At 44.6% G+C, this 16,395-nt stretch overlaps 1 protein-coding gene and 1 long non-coding RNA gene across 3 annotated transcripts in view; one reads left to right on the forward strand and one right to left on the reverse strand.

Moving 5' to 3' along the window:
- ADRB2 (adrenoceptor beta 2) overlaps nucleotides 1-16,395 on the reverse strand; it is a 64,146-nt gene that overhangs the window by 13,237 nt on the left and 34,514 nt on the right. The window contains exon 2 of one of the 2 annotated variants that reach the window (XM_079964847.1): nucleotides 9,746-9,822. The exons of the other annotated variant lie outside the window; for it this stretch is intronic. Within the exon in view, the coding sequence (XP_079820973.1) occupies nucleotides 9,761-9,822 (62 nt within the window). The 3' untranslated portion in view covers nucleotides 9,746-9,760. Of the gene's footprint in view, nucleotides 1-9,745; nucleotides 9,823-16,395 lie in introns of those variants that run through there. 2 annotated transcript variants of the gene reach the window in all.
- LOC307209636 lies at nucleotides 5,927-16,106 on the forward strand. Its single transcript, XR_013835672.1, has 3 exons — nucleotides 5,927-6,113; nucleotides 6,550-6,796; nucleotides 14,450-16,106. It is a non-coding gene; the product is annotated as an uncharacterized lncRNA (long non-coding RNA).

Genomic DNA, 16,395 nt, shown 5'->3' on the forward strand with positions numbered 1-16,395 from the left:
TCGCAGAGGGCGCTTAGGTGCGATCTCATTGATGGCTGCCAGGAGCTGGGTATTCCAGGCCTCAACAAGCTCAGTCAATGAGTCGCCAGGGGGAGAAAGGTCCCGCAAGGCTTGACGGAATCTATCAGGGTCCATCAGCCTCTGCGGGTGAGCCCAAATTGGCTCGCCACCCAAGCAGGGTGGGGGTGGAACGTCAATCCTGGCTTTCAGAGCATAGTGATCAGACCATGGCACCTTCATTGAAGGAAACATGATCACATCTATACCGATGCCAAAGATCAAATCCAGCGTGTGGCCTGCTTGATGTGTGGGGCCCGAAACAAACTGGGAGAGCCCTAGTGTCGCCATGGAAGACACCAGGTCCAGAGCCTGTGAGGAGGGAGTGGCATCAGCATGGATGTTGAAGTCCTCCAATACCAATAGGTTAGGGAACTCCAAGGCCCAGCCAGCCACTGCCTCCAGCAGGCCTGACAGGGTGGCTGCTGGTGCGCTAGGTGGCCGGTACACCAGCCAGACAGCCAAGCTCACCTCGGAGCCCCACACTAGGCCAACACATTCAATGCCAGGGATCGATGGCGATGGTAGAGCCCTGAAAGAACAATCTTCCCGGATTAATAACGCCACCCCTCCCCCCCGGCCCACAGTTCGCGACTGGTGAAGGACGGAGAAACCCGGGGGCGCCATCTCTCGTAAGGTAACAGTATCCCCTTCGCGCACCCAGGTCTCAGTCACACATGCCAGGTCAACCCCCTGCGAGGTGAAGAAATCTCGCAGGGTGGCGGTTTTGTTGCCTATAGACCTGGCATTGCACAACACCAGTGACGGAGGTGAGTAATCCTTGCTCACCCTACCCTCGTCTCTCGGGATGGGGCGCAGATTGGAAGGGGTATGAGCATATCCGTATCTCGATCCCCTTCGCCTATGACATCTGCCCCCACTGCCATACCTCCCTCGCCCCTCCACAGTAGGAATCCCAAGCCTCATACTCACCTCCATTTACAGAATATAAAAGCAAACAAACAAAAACAATTACACGAAAACAAAACCAATCCCCACCCCACTCCCCAACCACCCCACCCCAACCCAAAATAAATCAAAACAAAATAAAAGTACATGGATAAAAACCACCGCTTATGGTGGTACAACAAAGCAAAAAAATAAAAACAGTTTAAAACATATAAGAACACTTCAAACAACCACTGCAGCAGCACCAGTGTCCCCGAAGCTGCGGCGGTGGTGAGCGTGGGCCCCGCCCCCTGGCCTGATGGAGAGTGGGCCTGCAGGGGGAAGAGCCCTCCCCACAAATGCACGGCAAAGCGGCAGCAGCAATGTTCCGAGGCCTCCTTGGAGAATGGGCTTGCAGGGAGAGCGGTCCTCCCCAAGACTCACCGGCAAAGCGGCAGCAGCAGTGTCCCAGGCCTCCTTGGAGTCTTTTATGCTGAGGTGGAGTATGGGCCCCGTCCCCAAGCCCAAGATGGAGAATGGGCTAGCAGGGGGAAGAGCCCTCCCCACAAACGCATGGCAAAGCGGCAGCAGCGATGTTCCGAGGCCTCCTTGGAGCCTTATATGCTGAGGTGGAGTGTGGGGCCCGTCCCCAAGCCCAAGATGGAGAATGGGCTTGCAGGGGGAGCGGTCCTCCCCAAGACTCACCGGCAAAGCGGCAGCAGCAGTGTCCCGGGCCTCCTTGGAGTCTTTTATGCTGAGGTGGAGTATGGTGCCCATCCCCAAGCCCAAGATGGAGAATGGGCTAGCAGGGGGAAGAGCCCTCCCCACAAACGCACGGCAAAGCGGCAGCAGCGATGTTCCGAGGCCTCCTTGGAGCCTTATATGCTGAGGTGGAGTCTGGGGCCCGCCCCCAGGCCCAAGGTGGAGAATGGGCTTGCAGGGGGAAGAGCCCTCCCCACCCTCCATAGGGTGTATATCACTTTAAAAGCCAGAGTGCAACTCCTCACCTAGTTTTTCAGCTGTGTAGCAGTGTAGCAGGTGCAGATAAGTCACTGTAATTAGCTGTGTCAGCAATTGTGAATGGTATATAATGTGCTTTACTCTGTATCTTACCCCCCTGGTGGATGGATGGGTGATGATTATAGAAACTATGTAAGATGCACATTAGAGGTGTTTTGTTATTAAACCTTAGAAAGATCTCTTTGCATCTCTTCAGTGTTTCCATCTGTGTGGTCTACTCTGCACTCACTCTGTGGCATGCTGGAAATGCCCAGTAAAGACATCCTGATCAATATTGTTTTGGACTCAAGTTTCAGCAGTTCTCATGTCAATAATGCTCAATGAGGAAAGGGGGAAAGTTTAAGCCTCCACATTTATAATGAGGCAGAGGGTGAGTTCATGCAATCTTTTTTGCATACAGGGAAATAGTGATCATGGCCAGCCCTCATCCACATGCAGGTGTGAAAACGGCCAGAGCATCATTAGAATAAAGTTGAACCTCACAGTACACAGATGACATTTGTCTTGTGCAGTATATCAATACTGTCTGTTAAGAAAGGTTTAGGGAAGTTCCCATTTTTCAGTTTGAGGCAGGAGATGTTGGCTTGCCATAAAATTCTTATTTATTTACAGTAACTTCCATGGCTCTGCAGCAGAAAACAAGACCAGTTTGTGCGCCATTCAGTTTGCGCTCCTCATATTTTGAGAAGTCGTTTCTTTATCCTCTTCCAAGCATTTAGCACTAATTCCATGGCAGATTAGAACATCACCACTTGGTGGTGCCAATATGCCAGGGAAATAGAAAAACCCTGCAGACAAATTGAAGAGGGTGGGGGAGGAATTTAAAAAAACAACATATACCTTAGAATTTAGAGTTAAGGGATCTTCTCTCTCCCCCATCGACAATAAACAACTCTGCGGTTTATTCAGAATGTGGAACAGATGCAACACAGCAGGGGCTCGGAAAACAGAGTCCCCATATACCCCCCACCTTGTAGAAACAAAAAGGGAGTCTTACGGCACCTGGAAGGCTAACAGTTTCATTGTGGCATAAGCTGTTGAAGTGGGCTCTGCTCCACACACAAAAATGGTTAGGACTCTATCCAATGGGGTTGCTCAGCTGATTCCTGTAAGATTTCTATCAGAAGAATTAGGATGACAGCAATTTTTGGGGAGCCCCTCTCTTCTCTACAGCCCCTCATCCTCTGTAAATCAGCACCAGATGATTGGTAGCCCCTCTAGAATTTGCTGCCTAAAGTGATTGTTTCACATTGATTGATTGTTTCACAAAGGCCAGGCTTTGCCTTGAATTTGCATTCTTTTTCTTAAAAATGGAAACAAAATGGGGGGGATGTCTACTTCCTAGCTAGAGGGAGAGCACGTAGAATGACTACATGAAGCCTTGCCAGCATCAGCTGAGCAACACCACTGAACACAGCCTAACAGTTTCTTGTGAACTAATGCCAGCTTCAACAGCTTATGCCACAATAAAGCTGTTAGCCTTTAGGGTGCCATCATTGCCTACTACCCACAATGGTTATGCTCTGTCTCCACAGTGGGAGGCAATATGTCTCTGAGCATCAGTTGCTGGGAACCACAGGAGGGAGAGTGCTGTTGTGCTCAGGTCTTACTTTGGGGGCTTCCTGTAGGTATCTGGCTGGCCACAGTGAGAACAGGATGCAGGACTAGATGGACCACTGCCCTCATCCTGCAAGGTGGTTCTTATGTTCTTAAATAAAGCTAATAGATCATAATGTGGTGGTGGTGGTGGTGGAGCAGATGGTTTAAAAAGACAGGGGTTAAAAGAAAAACAATCAATTGTTTCCAAGATACAAAAAATATATATCATAATTTGAGTGACTAGTTGGGAAATGTTACAACACAACATCACCGTACCTTTGATCATTTGAGAGCTCACACATGCATGTCAATGTCAGTGTATTATTAATCAGCCATTCTCATATATGAAAATCTCTTGTTGTGCTACTGCAGGAGGGAAAAACAACAACAATAATTTTCACCCAAACTGCTTATTAACTTTGCCCGGAAAGGGAAGTAGAGACATGTTCTTTGTCCATCCATATTTTTTACCTGCCTCTTTGAAAATATTAGTTCACCTCCCATCTTTGTTCTATCCACCATTCAAATGAGATCTGAAACTGAGGGGATGAGGGGGCTGAAAAGCAGTTGATTGAACCAGGAATGTCAGGGGATTAAATACAGTACTTTCAATAGCTGATTATTAGTTCGGAATATTGTTGTGGCTCATATATGAGAGGCTAATTGCTTTCATCTCCTCCTGCCATGGTTACACAGCGAGTCATTAAGTGCCAGTTGTCACATTTAATATTCTTGCAAAAAGCCTCCTCTTTGATTACTGCTTGCAACCCTTTGCCATCTCACCTCCAGGCAAGCACTCACCTCCACCTCCATGCTAATAAAACATCACAATGCTTTTGAAGCTGGCTGGGAATGATCATTCTGGAGCAGAACCCAGAGAAACACCTGAATTGCAATTTCAGCCGCGGGCTCCTGCTGTTTTTTGCAAACTGTATCAGCACAAACCCTTAGCTAGTGCCACTCAGAATGGAGTGTGATCACCTATGCAATATTACATAATTACCATCCTTTGATTAAACTCTTGAGCTGTGTTCATGTTACCAGCTTAAAAACACAGCTAAGACTTTTTCTCAAAGCACAGTATTTCATACATAACAGGATAGATATGGATTTGGCTAAAGTGTGTACACCGCTTCCCAAACCAACGATGGGGGAGAGCACTGTCTGCAGAATAAATGGGAGCGTGTACACAGCTTTATTTATTTACTACAGCATCTATTTACTATATTACTGCTGGTTTTTTAGATTTATTATATCCTGGTGAATTTTGTATTTTAATTTGCTTCATAGCAACTGCCTGGCATAAGCTGCATAGCTCTGAAAGGCAGTGTATAATAGGTAATAAATAAAATAATAAGTACTAGACCTTGAGTGTCTATTTGGTGCATGGCAAATTTGGAAGCACATTGAAGGGAGACATTTTGAATGAATAGCTTTGCTTAATTTAAAATAAGAAATTCACACTGCTACAATCAATACTTCTTTTTGAGTATCTAGACCAGATCGTTTTGGACATGATCCAAAGAGTAGTGGTAATGAAGAGGGATGAGACGAGAGATTAAAGGATATGAAACAGGGTATCCTTCCTTGCCTGGCATATGACAATTTAAATGCTTGCAATAAATTGCTTTCAAATCCTTCAGATTAAAATGGATTCAGACTCTTAGTGAGGAAACCTTTGTAGACACTTGGCTCCATGTGATGGAAATGTTTCTCCAGATGTAAGGCAATTGTTTGTGGAATCTGAAAGAGCTGTGATTCCCACCGGCTGACTAGCTCCTCTAACCCGTTCTGGGAAATGTTACTTCCTCGTGATCAAACCCCTCGGTTTCTTTCAGATGACATGTTTATGAAATGCTGGCAACACAATACTGTTCTGATAGCACTATGGTATGTATTCCAGGCTCTTGATAACTATTTGTGCATACCTGTTTACATGGTCTTGTACCAGGACCCCTCCTTTTCCAATTCCCCAGGTTGCTCTACTAGAAATATTTATAGACTTGCCGAGATGCATACCCAGTTTCTTAACTTTTCTCCAGAAGAAGGGAGAGTGAATTCTAAGGCATCATCTCTCAGGCATATGCATGCAGGTATAAGCCACCAAGAGCACAGTGAAAGGGTATTTTGACAACTGCAAATAAGCAGAAAGCATCACGGGAGTATTACAAGGCAATTTACCTCTGCATTGCCATAAACTACTATTTGAATGCAATCTCTACAAAACTTCTTACTGGCTTACCCCACTATGTTACAATTAGCAAACAATGCCCTCATTAAGTGAGGCTATGGATGAGGCCCTCCAATCCCTTTCTCCCATCTTACTTTAACTTTCACCTTCTCTGCCTCTCCAATAGGCTCACATTTTTAATGCTATTGGCTGATTGACTCTAATGTCACAATGAACCATTGTTGGCAGGGGAACTATGAGCTGGATCCAAGTAAGTTGTTGCACTAGCAGATTCCAGTGCAAGGGTCGGCAAGGTTTACCTGGCCTGGGCCAGTTCACTCCAGTGGAGATCCTGCCATGGGCTGGATTGCATGCATGCGTAAGCGCGCGCACCCATGATTTCTGGTGTCTGCGCAGACACCATTTCCAGTGCCACAGAAGCAAGTCCCCGTGCCACAGCATGTGGAGACTCGCCAAGTGGGCAGCTTGGTTTGGGGGTGGCTCATGGGCTGCTTAAACAACCCCCATGTGTTGCTTGTGGCCCATGGGCCTTAGGTTGCCTACTCCTGTTCCAGTGCAACAGGTCCCACTATCATGACAGGACTCTCCCCCTTCTTCTCCCTCACCACACAACTCCTGTGCCTTCCCCCAAATCTTATTGGGAGAGTCAGAAAAACGCCCAGAACAAGGCATGGATTGGGGAAATGGTTCTGTCTGGCAAGCAGAAATGATTTTGTGGATATTGCCTTAGTGCAACATTTAATTCTGTCCTGACCCTTTTGGTAGTCGTTTACTTATCTGCTCTGATGTTACAGATGGCCCACACAGCTGAGTGCTGGGGGCGCATGCTTTGGAAACCCACTCCCCTTCTTTGGCAGGGTGCCACAGGCTTTCCAATGACCATTTGAAGGTCTCACCTGAGGGGTCTCAGAGCCCATTGCTTGAAAATGAGAAGCAATGCTCAGTGCTTATTAGGTAGGATGGAAACAGCAGGATGGAGCCAGCAGTGAGGCTTACCTTATGAAATTTCAGTATTGATTGACAGATCTGTCGACACACAGGGTCAGTGCACCATCTACTTATAGCCCATTTTACTAACTCTCTTTCTACCACTTGGAAAATCATGGATCCTCTACATGGTGGCACTAAGGGGAGGAATGAAGTGGTTTGTGTGTGTTTAAAGCTGTGAAAGGGTGACAATCTACTGCCAACAATTTTGAATCTCAAGTCTGTTGTTACAGGGATGACATGAGACATAGCATACCCTCCTCTTTATGCACCAATGTATTTTCAGAAGAGCCTGGGGGCGAAGAACATGCAACAAAATTACACTTTTAAAGCTGGTGCTTTTAAAGTGGAACTTCGTTTTAAAGCAAATATGTGTCCCAGCAAGGATACTGTATTATTAAAGCAGATTGTTGCATTTTGAGTGACAACAGTGCCATGATAAACAAAGGCCATTATAATATCAAAAGAGCATTTAGAGCAACACACACAGGGTGGAATCCAGTTGGTGTTGCTGTGCTGATAGGAGGCAGATTTTTGGTCCCCCTCCAGATCTGATTTGGAGGAGGACAGCAGGTAGAAGGGAATTTGCTGAATGCTGCCTCCTTCATCCGCTCAGCTGACAGATGCCTTCTGTCTGAAAATGTGTACACACCAGGATTCAGCACATTACACTTTGTTTCAGGGTTGGCCTGCTCTCACTTTGAAGAAACACATATAAAACCTTCAGGAAACAGTAATGCACAGAATTATAGTCTACTACTACTGGAAAACAAAACCCGTGTGCCAAACAGATGCCACCATAGCAAATAATAGGCATAACTGGGTGGGACTTATTTGTATAGTTAGTTGCAAAAATTCAGCTTTCGTAAAGCACGTAGAGCAAAGTAAGCTGATAGAAGTCTGTGACACTTTCGGTTGCATGTCAGCTATCGGTGGAAGAAACTGCCTACTGTACTCACTCTAATCTCAATGGTCAGCAGTCAGGGGGATGAGATGAGAGTGCTGAGCTCCCTTTGCAACATTAGCATTTGCTGCTGCTTACTGGGACGGGGCAGGAGCCAGGTCAGGGTTGTAGGGGTTGTGGATTGGCTCTTAAGGCAGCCCTGCCCTGCCCAGGAAGCAGTAGTAATGCCCCAGTCAGGAGCTCGGCTCTATGGCATTGCCCTTCTAGTTCATTGTACTTGAAATAAACTGCATGCTGCTTTCATAAATTCAGTTAGTAGATGGGATAGAAACAACCGACACATATTGATAAAATAAACATCACATGAATAGACATTTCCCCCTTGTTGATTTTTTTAAAGATATGAATATAAGGATTTGGAGTTTGGGTTTTCAAAAAATATCTCAGGCATGTGAGTAGCAAGCATTTGCCCTGGCAAATGTACTGGGTTCCAGTTTTCCTGGGAGTGGGAAGGAGGGCTTGACTCAATAGGATTAGGAGGAAGAAGATAACCCTGAAATCTTTGAACCCTTACAGTGTTTTCAATTCTATGATGGTGCATCTTCCTCTCAGCATTTTAGACTCCAAAGTTTGACTGCTCATAATAAAACTGGATTTGTGCAATTTCACCCATATATACACCTTGATAAATCTGAGCAGGTTAGTCAAGGAAGGGATGTGGGGATCTTGAGATGAGATTGAAAAGGAGGCTGGTCACGTACATTGCAAATTTCAGCTGCTGCTCCCCTCTCCCAAGTGACATTTACAAGGTGTGAAACAAGAAGCTACATTATTATAGTGGGCAGGAGGGGCGAGGTTCCTGCCCAATGAGAGACTTGTGCCCAGGACCTTCCCAGAGAAGCTAATTTCTCTTGAAGAAGGAACAAGATTCCACAGGAGGCAGAGCATAAATAGATGACAGATCTTGGCCAAGAGGAACAGGGCAAGATACTGGCCAGTGAGAGACTTGTGTCCGGAACCTTCCCAGAGAAGCTTGTTACTCTTTAATGAGGAACGGGGTTTTGCATGGAAAATATAATGACATGCGGAGCATAAATAGTGGAGAGCTCTTGACATGCGATGTGGCATGTACCTCTCCTCTGCATAAATATAATTTGCGTATCATGCAAAAATGCAGATGCACCATGAAAACAAGCAACCGAAATGCTTAAGCCTTTTCCAAACCTTGATATCTATGAACAGGCATGTGCATTTACATAAGACAACTTCTCTTTTACAGTCACCAAATAATATACTGTTGCCAAAGCCAACCTAGGATGCAGGAAACTTGAAGCACACAAACCACATGAATCTAACATTTGCCAGCTGGAACCCGTTTGCCCACATTTGAATGGCTGAGTCCTTTCCTTTACCCATCATCCTGAATGTTAGCAACTCATTGATTTGAATGGATTTGGGTAACCAGATATATTGGGATTATTAAAGCATTCACTATAGATCAACTCTGGAGTTATTGGAAGCATTTTGTTGGAGACCCCACCTGCAATTGATCTAGCTCAGTGTTTCTGAAACTTGGGTTTCCAGCTGTTTTTGGACTACAGTTCCCATCATCCCTGACCACTGGACTTGCTAGCTAGGGATGATGGGAGCTGTTGTCCAAAAACAGCTGGAGACCCAAGTCTTCACTGCTTAACAGCGCAATCCTACATATGTCTACTCATAGGTTGTGGTGCTTACTTCCAGGTGAGTGCATATAGGATTGCAGCCTGAAATGGGTACACTTGCACGATCCATCCAAAATCAAGTCCAGAGGGGTTGCTGTTTGGAAAATGGCAGCTGCATGGGTGGATGTGGACTCCTGCTGGGAAAACATTTGAACCCTAAATCTAACTGTTTGAAGCACTTTTTTTAAAAAAAGAACAGTGTTATGCTAATGGAATAGAGACATTTGGAAGAAAGGGACACATAAGATTACAGTGACCTGGGATTGGGTGGGGAATATTTTATATTGTGTCATGGGATAAAAACACTCAGCTAACAAAGCTCACATTCCCCCCGTCCTGCCACTTCTTGAAAGCAATGAAACCAGACACATTTGCCCTCTCTTCATCTAGTCAGCTTGCTCTCCGCAGAGCCACAGTTGGTGATTTTATACAATTTGCAGCCCACAAATCTTCTTTTCTTGCCAATGAAAGGATACAATTAAACTAAACATTGCCGAGCTGAACAACTGTTCCACCGCAAAAGAGGTTCTAAAGTCTCGCTCATGCTAATCTCTATTAGTATATTATTGCTTCCTTCCCTTTTACAAACAGTTCCCCAGGATCTGGACTGCAGGAAAATTGTGGGAGGAAAGCATCATTCTTTAGTAACACCCTTGTTACAATGTTGTATTTGAATGTTACATCAGTGGTCCCAAAAGAAAGCCAGTTTTTGTTGTCTCCCTTGCTCCCCTTCCCCATTCCCCCTGGGTGAGAGAAAGGAGTTTGTGCATCCTAGGTGAAAGATAGGGGTGGTTTGTTTGATCTCCCCTTCCTGTTTGCTACAGGGTTAATAATAATAATAATAATAATAATAATAATAATAATAAATAATAATAATAATAATAATAATAATAATAATAATAATAATTTATTTATTTATACCCCACCCATCTGGTTGGGTTTCCCCAGCCGCTCAACAGAATTAAAAGCACAATAAATCATCAAACATTAAAAGCCTCCCTAAACAGGGCTGCCTTCATATGTCTTCTAAAAGTTAGTTGTTTATTTCCTTGACATCTGATGGGAGGGCATTCCACAGGGTGGGCACCACTACTGAGAAGGCCCTCTGCCTGGTTCCCTGCAACCTGACTTCTCGCAGGGAGGGAACCACCAGAAGACCCTTGGAGCTGGATCTCAGTGTCCGGGCTGAATGATGGGGGTGGGGACACTCTTTCTGGTATACTAGGCCAAGTTCAAAACACATATCAAGTGTGATTGATTGGCATTTTGTGATTGTGGCATTTTGTGTTGTTTTGATCCATTTGTATATATATATATAAAGGTAAAGGTAAAGGTACCCCTGCCCGTACGGGCCAGTCTTGACAGACTCTGGGGTTGTGCGCCCATCTCACTTAAGAGGCCACGGGCCAGCGCTGTCCGGAGACACTTCCGGGTCACGTGGCCAGCGTTACATTGCTGCTCTGGCGAGCCAGAGCCGCACACGGAAACGCCGTTTACCTTCCCGCTGGTAAGCGGTCCCTATTTATCTACTTGCACCCGGAAGTGCTTTCGAACTGCTAGGTTGGCAGGCGCTGGGACCGAGCAGCGGGAGCGCACCCCGCCGCGGGGATTCGAACTGCCGACCTTTCGATCGGCAAGCCCTAGGCGCTGAGGCTTTTACCCACAGCGCCACCCGCGTCCCTTATATATATATATATATATTTGTATTAATATGCTGTATACCTCGGGGGGGGGCTTTGATCAGGAAGTGGAATATAAACAAACCAAAATGTAACATCACACATTTGTACTAAACCCCTAATCCCTTAAAGGGCGGATCTTACTTATCATTTGCAGGTTCCCATATGCAAAGGAAGACAGGAACAAAGCTCTGCGAGGTGGGGGGGCATGTCTTGAGGGGTAGCCTTCATCCACAAGGGTAGGTTTCTGGAGAGGCCAGCTTAATGAACCCTTCACATCTCTTGTCATCTCTCTTCAATGGAATCAAACTCAGAAACATCACTGTTTAGCCTGAATGAGTACAGTGAGATGCATTCTCTCACATCTACTGTCACTGTTGCTTGTGTTTGCAAACGTTACAAAGAACTGTTTGCAGACCTGAAAACTCTCTCCAGCATATCTGCAAACAGGATGTGCGTAGAACATACACATATAAATCCTTCTTGTAACTTGCTTGGGGGCTATCAATAGGGATCTAGTGCCACATAAAAGGCCATTTTAAGGACAATTGGGGAAAAGGAAATCACTGACTCTGAATTAATCAAGACTTGCCTTCTCACAATAGATTCAAAAGAAGTAATTTCCTATGAGTATGTTGGAAAGGGAATCTCAAAAGGCTCCAAGGAGAACAAAGGGAGATTTCCTATGCTAGAACTGACGCTTCCAGGGAACTGGCACTCTAGAAAAGTCAAGCCAGTCATTTGCAGGGCAGAGGAGCAAAACACAAATTCAGTGGCTGCAATCCTGCAATCCTGCAGTCATGTACATGTACTTAAGTTCCTTGACGTGCATGAAGTACACTGGAGTGCTTGCAGAATCATACCCTACAGATGCATCAGGAAGCAGAGCTATGCCAAACATTTTGGAAAAAATGGGTGGGGAGTGAAACGAACCTTTCTTGAGAAATCCCTGAGAGAGGGGTAGGATTCCTTCTCAAATTTTGTTAGAGGATTGCCACTGACTTTATGAGGTGACCAAGAGATTTCAATTTTTCCCTAGTTTTCTTAAGTGTATGAAAAGCCCTGCACTGCTCCCAGTGGCTCAGCTCTGCTTCAACATGCAAGGATACTGAGCACACTCACTTACGGAAAGCTAAGGTTGCCACCCTAAACACACTAGGGAGCAGGACCCATTGGACGCAGTGGGACAGACTGCTCAGTAGATCTATGATGGATTACATTGTTCAGAACCCAGCTACCGTACGCAACGTAAAGGATGTAAAGTCCTTAGATGTAAAGTCCCAGTGTAACTTATTTCAAAGTGAACATGCATAAATTGGGCTATAGCAGACATCCAGAACTTCCCAGAAGCAAGGGGTGGCTGTTTCTAGCCTAAATAGAGTTTCTTCATAAGATGGAAATAAATGCTCAGTAGTCATAAGCAATAATTTGAAAACTGAACATATTACAGAGCTCGTTTTGCACAAGACCAGCAGGCAAGATCAACAACATGGGCTGAGCGGATAATCTTGGTGAGATACAGAGTGGCACCACCTAAACAAGACTAGACTTCACCAACCTGGTGTCCCCCATATGTTTTCATCTAAAACTCACACACCTGCTGATTGGAACTGTCGTCCAAAACACCTGGAGGATTATGGGTTGGCAAAGGCTGACCTAAACTCCCGTATCTGTGATGACATACTAGCACACTGTGTCCAATCTCAAGCCACAATAGTAATACATGAACTATTGTGTTGGGCTAACAAAGATGGCCTCCTTTGGTTCTTTAAAAAGAAAAGCGTCCTTTCATAATTCCATTTGTTATTTTTAAGAGACGATGTGCGCATTAAGTTCAGAGTTCATTTTAATCTTAGGGGAACCTTACAGTAGCTTTAGTTTAAAGGAGTTGGATTGTTGTTGATGATGTTGTTGTTACAACCTCTTATTCTTTTGCGTCATTTTTATACACACTGCATCACACTATTTAAAGACTGATGTGGGACTTGAGGGAAGAACCATCTGACAGGATGGGGTGCTTAATTCCTTACCAGACCTGCCCATTTGCCCCTGCAAATGCCAAAATAAATAGTAGACATGTGGGTCCCCAGAAGAAAGTTGGACATTTGGGGGTCAAAAAACCAAACAAATCAGTGGGCATAAGAGGGCGGGGGGGTTAAATACCCTTAATCCCATTATATTTGCAAATGCAGGGTGAGGGCCACCTGTTTCCCAAAATAATGTCTCAGAACTCCACACTCATAGCTGCAGAATGCCGGGAATCCAACCTCAGGGACCTGTTGTCAACATAATTATGAAGAATTTAATACACTAGGAATTATACATAAATGATTTTTAACTGAGGATGAAATACGACTCCCCAGTCTCCAGTGACTGTTAAAGCCAACTGGTAGCTATTATTAAGCACTTATTTATTTGGCTTTGCAGCAGTCTGTTCCACCTAAACATTCCTTCTCTTACACACCCATGCACTGATTATGGGTGAGAAACAAACAAACAACCACAATCTTACTTAAAATCACACCTCCTCCAGTTAAATTTTCTGTGGGATGCACAAGGCCAGCCTCTCCCGCTCACACTGTGCGTTGTAGTGTGAATAGCAGTACTTTAGGTGGAATTGTTGCTCTTGGCTAATATTACATCTGACAACAACAACAACAACAACAACAACAACAACAACAACAACAACAACAACAGAGGTCCCGGGGAGCCTCAAGTGTCTTTACATGCTCAGTTTAGTTCTACTCTTCTCAAGGATTCAAAAGTCTGAGCTTTCAGTTTTGGTCTTTGCTGCTGTCGGCTGACTTGTGAAACAATTCTGCTTGCTGCTAAGATCACAGGGTTTCCCTTCTGTGTACGAATCTGCCTTCTCAACGCCCATGCTCTATGACCACTGCACCAACAAATTCAGAAAGCAAACCATGGCCTGTGACCTCCTGTTTCTAAATATGTTCTCCTTATCAGAGTTAAAAAAGAGCAACTGCTGTTGTGTGACTGCGCTGGAGTAGCTGCCCCCCTGACCTGCTCCTCTAATTTAATTTGCTTTTTCTGCTTGCTGGCAAACAGCCTCTCTCCCTGCCCCTTTTTCCAAATCTTGGCTGACCAAAGAAAAATCTGGTGGTTGCAGTAGCTTTCTAAGATGAGGGAAAGTCCTAGGCTGGAAGGATCTTTTGCCTGCCTCTATATACCATCAGGAGTGAGATCCTACTGGTGGTGGGAGGAGGGAACACAGTTTGTTAAGCATTGATATTTGAATGCACTCAAACTCCAGTTTAAGGCAGATTTATATTTCCCTTCCATTTGGGTGCAGAAAGAATCCCTATCATAATGTTTACATTTCAGCTGCAGTTAAATCTGTCATTAGGGTCAACAAGTAAGACCAGAAACATTTTTTTTCCAGACGTCAAGCAAATGATTGACTCCTGCAAATTGATGGTGGGAAAGATGCTTGCTGCCTTATGAGTAAGATTGCATTTTGAAGGGCTTTGAAGATGCTGTTACTAGGGATATCAGAGGAATCCAATCTTTGAAAACTCTGATGTGGACTGGCCTGATCCACACCTTGTAGCCTACTATGAAGATCATTCTGCTTCCACTTTCACACTTACTGAATATTCTGACACAGCCGTTTGCTCAAAAAATTCTCCGAAATATATGTTTAAGTCCTTCTTTTGACAATCTGTTTAGAAATACATAACTGTCCTTTTTTGCAGATTTAAAAAAAAGATTCATAGTTTTATGTGTAACGAGGACAAGAAGAAAAATGATCTGAGCAATGGCATGGATGGACCGCAGCCAAGATATAGCAGGAAATACTCCTGAATACACTTCTCCACTAATTTGTGTCTTGAGGTCCCGGCTACATCACCTCTTCAATATCAAAATGCCAAACCATCTTACTATTCAGTAAGGGAAACTTATTTTTGTCCTTGACCCTCATGTGATCATCTTCCCAAATCCAAATACAGCCAAACTCGGTTGTCGAATGTAATCCATTCCAGAAACCTGTTTGGCTTCCAAAACGTTCTACAACCGAGGTCCAGCTTCCGATTGGTTGCAAGAGCTTCTTGCACTCCAGCGGAAGCTGCGTCAGATGTTTGGCTTCCGAAAAACGTTTTTAAAATGGAGCATTTGCTTCCAGGTTTTTGGCATTCGGGAGCCAAAACATTCCAAAACCTTTCCATTAGGGAACCAAGGTTTGACTGTACCTGCCTCTCTGGAACCCCTATATTCCAACGTAGCTCAATGCTGCCATCTTGTCTTGTGGGTGTTTGGGATTTTGGATCCTGAACGTCAAGTATGAATAAGCGAGTATCTGAGCTTCATCTCTGAATAAACATTTGGAGTTAAGCTCTTTTTTTATAATGCTGCATCCAGTTAGAACTAGCCAGCTCTGTTGACTGACACACATAGCGTGATTAAGAAGGTGGAACTACTTTCTAAATAAATTTCTCAATGTCTCCATTATTCATGGCATTAGAAATGGAGCATAGCACACAAATGGAGAAAAGAACAATCGGTCTCCATAAAGGGGTTGGCTTAAACAGGTCTCAGATTCCTAAAAATATGTGAGATTTGGTCCTCCTGGAAACATCTAACCAGAAGTCCAGAACCGCTCTTCTGCAAAGAACTCCGAAACCCGACTGCTCAAGTAGCTCACAAGTAGCTAGTTCAGTTAAATGGACTGTATTGATTTTATTTGCAAGCCAAACTGACCGACCCCCATGAGTGTGTGTGTGGTTGTTGACTTCCCTTTTCTTTCCCTTCTCTAATAAAATTCTTTATATCTTGACATTTGGCTTCCTTTGTTTTAACAGGCAATTTTCTGGAATTTCTCACTAGAATCTTCCCCATGTGGTTAAGGCTGCATGATTAACCTATGACCCTTCCGTTCTAAGATTATTTCACAAGGTTTTGTTAAGATCTGCATCCACTGGGCTTTGGGAATAAGAAACCAAAATTGTTCTTATCATTTCCAGAACTTGGGCTGGGCATTGGGCTCCTCCTAACTCCTGGAAGTCACAGGTCACAGACCTCTCGCTACAGTCTCAGTGATACCCCCCCATTGTACCTACTTTGAACCTTGGGTGTTTTTGCCTGGCTGAAATGTGTCCTTAAACTGCAATAATTCCTCTGCCTTGCCTGGGTGGAGGAAACTAGCTTATTGGACGAAGGAGAAATTTACATCCAGTGCTCTTCTATGACCTCACTATGTCCACTATGTGGTCCCTGGAAGGTTGTCAAGAAGATAATGTAGATCCTAGGCTGAAATCATTTCTCCACCTCTGGACTGGCAGAAGTATTAAGAAAGTAGCTACAATAAATATTTTTCAAATGCACTGTTAG

The sequence above is a fragment of the Podarcis cretensis genome, assembly GCF_951804945.1.
Source record: "Podarcis cretensis genome assembly, chromosome: 2".
Classification (NCBI taxonomy): domain Eukaryota; kingdom Metazoa; phylum Chordata; class Lepidosauria; order Squamata; family Lacertidae; genus Podarcis; species Podarcis cretensis.